The sequence below is a fragment of the Ascidiella aspersa genome, chromosome 8 (genome assembly GCF_963924565.1).
Source record: "Ascidiella aspersa chromosome 8, kaAscAspe10.2, whole genome shotgun sequence".
In the NCBI taxonomy this organism is placed as follows: Eukaryota; Metazoa; Chordata; class Ascidiacea; order Phlebobranchia; family Ascidiidae; genus Ascidiella; species Ascidiella aspersa.
The window spans coordinates 2530500-2540641 of NC_139454.1; the positions used below are offsets into that span (position 1 = coordinate 2530500).

At 36.6% G+C, this 10142-nt stretch overlaps 1 protein-coding gene across 1 annotated transcript; it reads right to left on the reverse strand.

The window, feature by feature from the left end:
- Positions 1-367: 367 nt before the first annotated feature.
- On the reverse strand, positions 368-9748 carry LOC146134853 (ribonuclease inhibitor-like). Its single transcript, XM_083395684.1, has 7 exons — positions 9455-9748; positions 7801-7975; positions 6641-6882; positions 5620-5775; positions 3306-3470; positions 2336-2494; positions 368-1449 (listed from the first exon to the last, which is right to left on the reverse strand). The coding sequence occupies exons 1-7, from the start codon at positions 9515-9517 to the stop codon at positions 1423-1425; spliced, it is 987 nt and encodes a 328-aa protein (XP_083251810.1). The 5' UTR covers positions 9518-9748; the 3' UTR covers positions 368-1422.
- Between the last annotated feature and the right edge of the window lie 394 nt (positions 9749-10142).

The following is a 10142-nucleotide window of genomic DNA, read 5'->3' on the forward strand; positions in this document are numbered from 1 at the left end:
CTTGAATTGTGGAATTGTGTGTTTCTTAGAGCTGCCATAGAGAAACTTTACAAGTTATCGAATAAAATTGTCAGATTTAATGTGAAATAATATTTCCTGGAAAGTTAACTTGAAACATTGGCCTGTAGTTTGGGTAAACTTTGCAGACTGATAAATACAGCAAAAAACTACCGAAATAAAAAATTATGAAACAAAAAATCAGGTAAAAAAAGTTTTTGGAAGCCATAATTTTGGCAACTTTTATATCTCACAGATTTGACTACGTTGCTTATGAGCTATTTTTTTTATTTTGCTTGGCTCGTAGCAGCTATTTCAAGGAAAAGCAGTTACACCAAATAAGGTAACAATATTTATAAAAGCGCTAAAATCGCACCAGTGTACATCATAGCTTGGAAGATACAATATAAAATTCGCAGTGTCCAAGCTTGATAGCACGCGTGTTAAATAACATGGAACACGTTAAAATTTTAGTCGAAACTTGTCGGCTGGCACGAATTTTGATACAGAAAAAAAATGCATAGGTTGCAAAAATTAGAGAAGCCTGCTGTCGAACTTTTGTCCGGCAAGACTTTCGTTGGCGTTGGTCTAAAATCCTACCACAAACCACATTATTATTTGGCTTAGGGTGCAAGTTATAGCGTTTGGGTTTGGGTTGGTCAGGCATTATTATTAAATAATAAATATTAGTACACCGAAAAGCCATTGGAAACTCGCCGAATCTGTCGATCAATGATGCAAGCAAGGCAAGCTAGAAAAACAACTAGCCTGCAGTGAGGTTCGAACTAACGACCTTTACCGGGACCGTTGCTTTACCAATTGAGCTACACAGGCTCAGAGACGAACAAGTCGAGAAACAACCATACGCCCATGCTTGCTACATTCTGTTAATTTCACAGTGAAGGGGATCTACAGTACCATATCATTATTCAATAAAAGATGCACACACACAGTGTTTGTTTAAGGTATTTTGAGGTTCTCCAGCGGTTTCCCAAATTTTGGACTTCCAACTTTTTGGTATTTAAATGAAACACTTGCGGTCTCTTAAAACTACTTAACGGTCACCCAAACCAAACTTAAAAAAAAAACCTGGCACACACATAATAAATGTTATAATACTTGATCCCCTTACACACACCCAAACGCTAATCCAAATAATGTGCGTTGATTAATAATTGTTTCAACGGTGTAGTAGGATTGTAGACCAGCGCCCTTTCGTTAAACAGGATCAGTGTATCACAAAAGAAAAAGGGGCATATCACCGTTGTCTGCTGCGATCAGGTCGTTTGCACACATATCAATCATTTAAAAGGACGCAAAATGCTAATTTTAGAGACGCTTGAGAATAGTTTTCCAGCTAGGTTTAAATATGCTTGTCTGCTGCTTCGAGTGATAGTCTTTAGGGCCCAACAGAATAAATGAACATCAGAGGCGAAAATCCACTCTGGTCTCCTTTGAAAAACAAAGGGTATTTTTTTGTTATGCTATTGTGAGGGACATACGATTCATTTCTAAAATCCTAAAATAGTTTAAATATTCAAAGTGCCAATTTTGTAGAAGAATCCTGCGCATGTCTTGTTGAGATCTTGCATCGAAATTAGGAAACAAAATTAGCAAAAACGTAATAAGAATATCGGAGCCCATACAGAAGTAGGTAGCATTTTGAACGTTTCGAATAACTCTTTATCGATGTTGAAAACGAATAACGACTTCTTCGAAATGTTCAAAATGCTACCTACTTCTGTATGGGCTCCTATATTCTTATTACGTCTTACTACAACCCATCCATTATGCTCCAAAATTAGAAAAATTTATAAGTAAAGGAGAAAAAATGTCAACAAAACTAAATAGTCTAAAATGCGAAACGAACTGTGAAGTGTTCTAAACATTACTTTTATGTGACGTCACGTTTTGACGTAAGCTTGTGACGTAATCTCTGAAAAATATTTTATGCCCCAATCAAAAATCCTTGAACCGCGCCTGGCGTTAGTAACAGTTAACATATCCATATTGTACTAATAAAATCAACAGCAGCTCCTCTGGTAATTGTAATTGTTAACCAACGTTTCGGCAACCTTTTCAAATCGATTTTTTAGGGTAGAGGTAATATCTAAACTGTCGCTACCCGGGCATATTAATCAAGAACAGCTTCTCTGGTAATTGTAATTGTCTGACGAAGGCGATTTGAAAAGGTTGCCGAAACGTTGGTTAACAATTACAATTACCAGAGGAGCTGTTTTTGATTAGTACTACTATGCCTGGCAGCAGTGTATATTTCTTTTATGCCCATGTAGCGTTCATATTGTACGTTTAAATGCCGAACTGCAAAAAAACTTACGGGAAGTCCAAGCTGCTTTAGCTTCGCCCTGATCACGTTCTTTCCACCTTCGGATATCTCGCATCCGTGCAGCCTCAGTAAGCCGATGTGTTGGAAGGCGCCGAGTGAATGGACGCCTGTGTCGCCGATAGGGTTCCAACCAAGATCGAAGTATTCTATCTAAAGCACAACTAGATAGGAGTAGATAGCTGAAAAGCTAAAACGATGACGTCTCTAAGCCATGTCTAGAAATTTGAAAATTCTAAAATGAATACTTTTTTTATAAAGCTCCGGACAAAAATCGGTCTGAAACATTCTAAAGCAAGGCAAAAAAGAATAGCGGCGAAAACAAGATATCTCCAGAAAAAAACATTCGGCCCTTATAATTGTATTTTGATTTTATTGAGCCCTCTTCGTTACAGTGTGGGATACGATATAAGTTATTGGGTTCGACCAGTGGTACATTACACAACTTCGGGTTATGTCACACAACAGAAGTTCTGATTTGTTCTACAAATATATAATTCTTACCTATTTAACAATTTTCTGCAATGCAACTTAAGTTGTTTTGCAAACGACTTAACTTGTCTTAAATTATTTCTAAATCACCTGGCTCGATATCCATTTATATTTTAAATAACACGACTTAGATCCAAGAAATTTGATGAAAAAATAAAAATAAAATATTGTAAAACGACATAAATAGGGTACACTATGCACGGATCTATACTTTAGCTTGATAATGAATTGCAAATCCAAAAAGGTCGAGTAGATTGACAGCATCTTGATTAAGACGTTTCGATACGAGCTATTCCACATTAACTGAAGATGATACAAGCTCGTATCGAAACGTCTTAATCAAGATGATGTCGATCTACTTAACCTTTTTTATTTTGCAATTCATTATCAAGCGACATAAATTGGACTTCACTAAAAATACATTTTGGGTTAACTGAAGTATTTTTCGTTTTGAGTTCTTTTGTCAACCTACCTTTCTCCGATTTTGTTCAATTGCCTCGCTCAGTTTTGCGACATTCGTGATGCGACAACCATACAATCCTAGCCAGTTGAGCTCCTCCAGATTATGAATGACTTTGGACAGCTGCTCGGCCCCAAGATCCCCGATGGGGTTTCCCCCGAGCTCGAGCCTCTTCAGCTGCAACAGGAAAAACAAATTGAGGCCTGGAGTGTCACAAACTTACCCGCATTTTACTGCGGTAAATAAGATGGCCATACGATCAGGTACATGTTATGTCATTCCAAAGGCAAAGTTAATCAAGTGAGTTAATAATAAAAAATAACAAAAAAAAGAAAAAAAGTGAGACATTATATTGCCAGTGTTGTAATGACTTAAGTCAATTACAACACTGTTTTAAAATGATTTGACTTGACTTAAGTCTTTTGGGCAAATGACTTGACTTGACTTAAGTCTTTTGGACAAATGACTTGGGTTAAAAAAAGAGTTTTTTCATTCGACATTTTCTTACAAAATTTGGTTATTTATCAAAACAAAATATGAATTTATCTTCCTATACCAGTGGTTCTTAAAAAATGGGAATACATACGTGAACTTTGGACTAGTTTTAAGGGTTCCATTAAGGTCTAATAGAAATTTCCGTGTATAGTCTGAAAAAATTGTATACTTTTTTTACAAGAAGATAGTTTAATTAAATGCAACGATTTAGCCTTCTTCTCAAGTGTATTTGAACTCTATTTTAGTTTCACATTTGTTGGACCTAAAACAGCAGGTTTCTTATGTCTACTTTAGTGTTGAAAGCAATTTATGATTTATGACGTCATCCTTAAAAAAAAGTGTCATATTCACTTTGGTCCACGCGAGACAAAATAAATTTCAGGCCAGGGATCCGCGTTAAAACAAGTTACTACTTTGAAGTAGTAACAACTAATTTAAAGTTTGAGTTTTGTTGGTAATTTTAACATGAATATTTTGGAGATTAATGGTTGCAGGTTGTAGTAAGACGTAATAAGAATATCAAAGCTCATACAGAAGTAAGTAGCATCTTGAACGTTTCGAATAAGTCTTTATTCATTTTCAACATGAAAAAAAAATGTTGAAAATGAATAAAGAGTTATTCGAAACGTTCAAAATGCTACCTACTTCTGTATGGCGTCTTAGCAAGAATACTTTTTAGCTCTTAGCCTTGATTTAGTTTTAGATTGATTATTGACCTATAGTGTGTTGCTTCGTTTTCTATTTGTTCTAGGATAGTTGTAAATATTTAGCAAGGATATGAAAAAGTATTTGGGTTTATAGCAGGGATGTCCAACCTGCGGCCCGCCTGATATTTACGTACGGCCCACCACTTATTGTCACTTTCAATAGGCTTTATTAAAAGCAATTGTTTGACTATCACAAAAACGTGTAGAACACGCAGTATTTGATGTAGGCCTAATCTTATGTTTTTTCTGAGACCATAATCGAGTTTAATGTCGCATTTCAACATCCATCAAACACTTCAACATCCATCCAAGTTTTAAGGAAATGTATCGGCCAAAACCTGAAAAATTCAAATTTTCGCGCTTCGCCATAATAAAAATAATAAACAAGGTCGAGATTACTTGCATATTTACCTATGAGTTCTCTCTCGAAGAGCGGCTATTTATAAGTAAAGTTGTTTTATTACGTCACGATATGACGTAACATATGACGTCACCCCTTCAATTTGAGAGGCTTTGCGGCCCATTCTGCTAAAAGGTTGGACATCCCTGGCTTATAGCATCACCAATACAGTGATTTCTATAACGGTCTTGGGTCTAGCCTCATTTATGCAAGGTTTAGAGCTGGGATGACCAACTCAAACAGGCCGACGTGCCAATTTTATCTTATAACTTCATCCCGTGGCGAAGTTCAGCAACTATTTTTTTCTAATATTAAAGGGTTTTGATACAAAAAATAAAAACAGTATAATGTTATAACATCAGAAGTAATTGTTTGTTGTCGTAATTGCCGGGATTGTTTTGTATTGTGAATAAACAATGACAACTGGCTGTATAACAAATTAAGTATTTTAGGACAATGGGCTGTATTTTTGGGGGGCTTGCGTGCCATTTTTTATTAGGTCGCGTGCCTTATGTTGAACACCCCTGGTTTAGACGCCCAGCCTTGCGAAATAATACGGCTGCAGCCTTCTGAGCTTGCTATAGTGCTGTAGCCCTGTTGGCTGGGTTTGTGCAGTCTACGTAGAAATTCAACCAAGATCTGTTTAATTTAATTATCCTATAAACAAAGTAAGAACAATTTGCGTGGTTACTCATACTTCAGCATACCTTAAACAACATTTTACCTTGCACTTTTTTTGCTCCACGGCTGCTGTAAGTGGACTGATGTCTGTGATGTCACACTGGAATAACTCCAAGGCTTCGATCTTGTCGACAATGGCCGACAAATATTGGACGCCGACATTTCCAATCGAGTTATTGCTTAAATGAAGCCGCTTTACCTGAGGAGTAAGGAATACAATGACACACGTTAATTAATGTGTACAGTAGATCAGTGTTGTAATGACTTTAGTCATGGTTTTCAAATGAATTGACAGAACTTAAGTCTTTTGGGCTAAATGCCTTAATTTGACTTATTACATTAAGAAAATTGATGTGATTTGACTCTTAGGTTTAAGTAAAATGTTGTTAATTCGCATTTTTTCATAAAATTGTGCGATTTCGAGTCCCAAGTCCGGCTCAGACTCTACAGCCTGTATTTCACCAATTTACATGGACTCGGGCAGTTTTACGATGTGTATTCGAGTCCCGAACCCGACTGCAGCCAAACATACCGACTCCTTCGAGTCGCGAGTTGAACTCCGCAGCCCTGATCTCGAGTTTTTTCGTAAATTTCTTAAACAAGTTAATGTTTCACTTTCTTAGTCAGGTGTATGATTCACCCCGGGGTGAATAAAATCTAGGAGGGGTGAACCAACCAAAAGGGGTGAATACGGGTGAACCGTTAGAAATGGGTGATTGCTCTGCAGTAAATTGACTACTGAGCTGTTGTTTTTAGTTTTTTTTGCTAATTGTAATAGTGAAGTTGGTTTGCACTGAGTGTATAAGTACGGAAGTTTGTGACTGTGTTTTGTGCTTTTGTAGCTTTATATTTCTGGGCTCGAGAAATTGTAGATTTGCAAAGGCAAAACTTAGCTTGAGTTGATCTTAACAAAAATCGAAACAACCTAAGTCGTTTCGTGCTGTTATATATAAACGATATAGTTTTATCATATCATAAGACAAGGGTGAATGAAAGGTGCTAGGCGTGAAAAAAACTAAAAAAGGTAAAGAAGCAGTACTATTTTTTATTTTTCTGACCTTTACCTTATGTGAAAGTTTGTCGATCGACTGACAGATTAGCCGGGCTCCCTCGCCAGCCAATCTACAGTCGTGAAGAACCAGCATCTCAAGCGGTTTGTTCACATGCAGAAGAAATTCTCCAAGGGCTTGAGCCGAACTCGTGTCCATCATTTGCTGCTGAAAACTTTCCTGGACGACCGAATATTTCGAGAAGGATTGTAGCTCGGTGTCACAGCAGCCTTGAAACTCAACGATCATGCCAACATCTGAAAGCAAAGTTTATTTTGTACCTTTGCCTTTGGCTACCTGTTGTATTGCATTTTGTTATATATGAAAAGTAAGCGAGCGCCAGCGTGGTAAATAAGTCATTTTGAAACCATTTAAGTCCCAGTCAAGTCGGTTGAAAGATAACTTAAGTACAAGTAACAAGTCAAGTCCTAGTTCAAGTCATTTGTTGCCCAAGTCAATTCCCATTCCAGCAATTATGTGAGCAAGTTAGTTTCAAGTCATATCATTGACATAAAAGTAAACTGTTAAAACTATTAAAATCGTCCAAATTGAACAACAATTCAACTAAAAAAACTAACTCAAATGCAGTATACGGCAATAAAAGTGCTTAATGTGCAAAACTTGAGATAAATTTTAATGAAAAACACTTAATTTAATCTCAAGATATTTCACAACATGACTTAAGTTAAGTCAAGTCGTTTGTCCAAAAGACTCAAGTCAAGTCAATTCATTTTGCCGAAAAGACTTAACAAGTCAAATCATTGGAAAACTGTGACTTAAGTGCACTTAAGTTAAGGTTATAACTTAAGTCATTATAACTCTGCTGAGCGCTATTAGACATTTATTGGCCCGGAGTTCCGAACATAGGGTAATCATCGGGGTAATACAATTGTGGAAATTATCAGATGACAATATTGTATATGAGTGACAAAAATCAAATGACAATATTATATAATCTATAATGACACACACCGCCAACAAGACGCAAAGTCATTTTTTCTTTCTTTTTGTGTCATTTTACTTTGCGTCTTGTCTTGTTGGCCGTGCGTGTCATTCCCTGATGACGGCTTTCTGGATAGTAAGCCGAAAAGTAGGCTTAACAAATATACCAGAAGAACTTATATTTGTAGTATGAGGTAGCAACAGCATATGTATGCCACATTAGACTTCAATACCTGGCTTAGTTACGCTGTCAGGTCCTACCACTCGGCTGTTGTAGTAATGCTGGTGAATGTCTCCTATGATTAAGGTGTCGGTCGTTATGTTAACCTCCTCTCCGGTCCCTCGCTGATCATGAATTTGCGCCCCGTTGATTTGAACCTCTTCTGATAAACCGCAGGATCTGCTTGGCTGCGAAAAAGTTTTTTTCTGCGCTTTTTACATATACCAGGGGTTAACTGGGTTCTATGGACCTTGGGGGTCCGTAAACTAGTATTATGGGTTCATGTAGGCCTATTGAAATATTAGTGTATATTTAGGAAGTAATCAATCTTTTTAAGAAAACAGTTTAACTAAAAATCAAACGGTTTTGTACTTAAAGTATTTAGACTCCTTTTTATTTTCACATTTTTTGTACCAAAATCAGCAGATTTAAGAAGTCTATTTGTATTGTGATGTCAATTTATGACGTCCTTTTTTAAATTTTTCTTGCCTACCGTGGTCCACGCGAAGCCAAAATAAATTTTAGGGGTTCGCGGTATAAAAAAAAAGTTTGAGAATCCCTGACATTTACAGATGATGCTTTCATATGTATAAAATATTTCTATGTTTTAACCAGGAAGTCGAACCGTTTGACTTTTCCGGTTCAGGTTGGGGTTTAAAAATTGTTCGTAATACGGTTCCGTTTCGGAAATTTAAAAGTTCCAGTTCAGCATTTATTTTCAAAACCGGTTTATAAAGTTCTGGTTCGGATAGAATGGTTGCGTTAAACCTACAAATGTGGGTCAATAAATGTAGATAATTGAATTGCTAGTCGTATTTAATCTAAGGTTTGTAACGTACTAAAAACCTTAAGCCTGTTATTCAAAACTAAAAACTAAAAAAGCAACATTTTGGTTAAGAAAATTTATTCCTTTTTTGGCATATAATTTCGAACATGTGATAACTTGACTCTGTAAAATAGAAGTTATGACGTCATGCTGGAGTGAACCACCAGTTTGACAGGTTCGGCTTCGGTTCAGGTTCTTTCAAAATATTCGGTTCTGTCCCGTTTGGAATAAAATTCGTCCAAAACCGATTCATAAAGTTCGAGTTCAGTTCGACTCCCTGATCTTAACAAACATGTCTTTTGGTTTCTAATTATTTTCTACTTTGTTATTCCTAGTGGGTATTTTTTTATTTCTAGGATGGGGTATGTTGCTACAACTACATGTTATACTAATTGAAAAATTTGCTTTATTTAGTTGAAATAGCCAAGAAATATGAGTCCTCGTGCCCAGTTAAAGAGGTCACGGGTCGTAGGCCCAGCCTGCTTTTAGTTTGTTGTATGTCCAATCGGCCATTCATAAAACCCTAAGGCCTAAAAGAAAAGGACAAATACATGATACATGATCATTTACAATTAACATTTAGCTAAATCAAACTAGTGTTATAATATTCTATAGGAGAATGTATTAAGGTTGGTTCACACTAGACGCGTCTGGCGTTAACGTAAAACGTTTTTAAAAAGGCTTCCGGTTACGGAAAGTTAATCAATTTCAACTTTGACGCTTTCTGTTAGAAGCGAGAAAATTTACCGTTAACGCTGGCGACGCGTTGTGTGTGAACTGGACGACGCCAGACGCTAAAGCCAGACGCAAACGCGTCTACTGTAAACCAACCTTAACTTACCCCAAGTCCAATGTCTTGACATCTTTTAATGACTTCGTTTATCGCACCTACAGCGTCGACCATGTTTGGCTACTAATAAAATAGTTACTTCATAAATATTTTGTAGCCCTTTAAAGCGCAAAAAGCAACCCAGGGATTTCGAAGCAGGAACAGGCTTTTGAAAATACTGACAAAGCGAAAAGACGTGATTGTGTTTCTTCTTCGACATAAACAAAGGACTGCAGAAAATACACTTAACAGATACAAAGAAAAGGAAAAAGTTTGCACGTAAAAATACACATAGGGAAAGGTAAATAGAATTACAAAGCATCTAGAATTAAACACAGGCCTGTTCACATAACCAAGATCACCGTTTCTTTAGTCTCGACGGGTCGACAAAAAGTTGTTAACTGTCGAACTTATCTCTGGACCGCAGAAGCCAAGCACATCTGCACAGTGTAATAACAAAACCGCTGACGAGAAAATCCCTGTTGACGCGAAACCTTCCCTCGCACTGAGTATAAAAGACCATACAGAAGTATAGTTATTATTTTTAAACTACTTCTGTATGGGATTTGATTTTCTTATTACGTCTTACTACAACCACCAATCATTATGCTTCAAAGTCCAAACGTATAACAATGCATTCGCAATATTTTTAAAAATATAATAAACGCAAGACCTTGATTAATACATAGCATACCCTACC

Excerpts from the sequence above, each read along its gene's own strand:
- LOC146134853 (XM_083395684.1), bottom strand. The coding sequence starts at position 9,517 with ATGGTCGACGCTGTAGGTGCGATAAACGAAGTCATTAAAAGATGTCAA. Across the intron at positions 3,471-5,619 it reads TGGAGCAAAAAAAGTGCAAG|CTGAAGAGGCTCGAGCTCGG; the intron begins GTAAAATGTTGT and ends TTCCTGTTGCAG. Across the intron at positions 1,450-2,335 it reads TAAAGCAGCTTGGACTTCCC|GAGACCAGAGTGGATTTTCG; the intron begins GTAAGTTTTTTT and ends TGTTTTTCAAAG.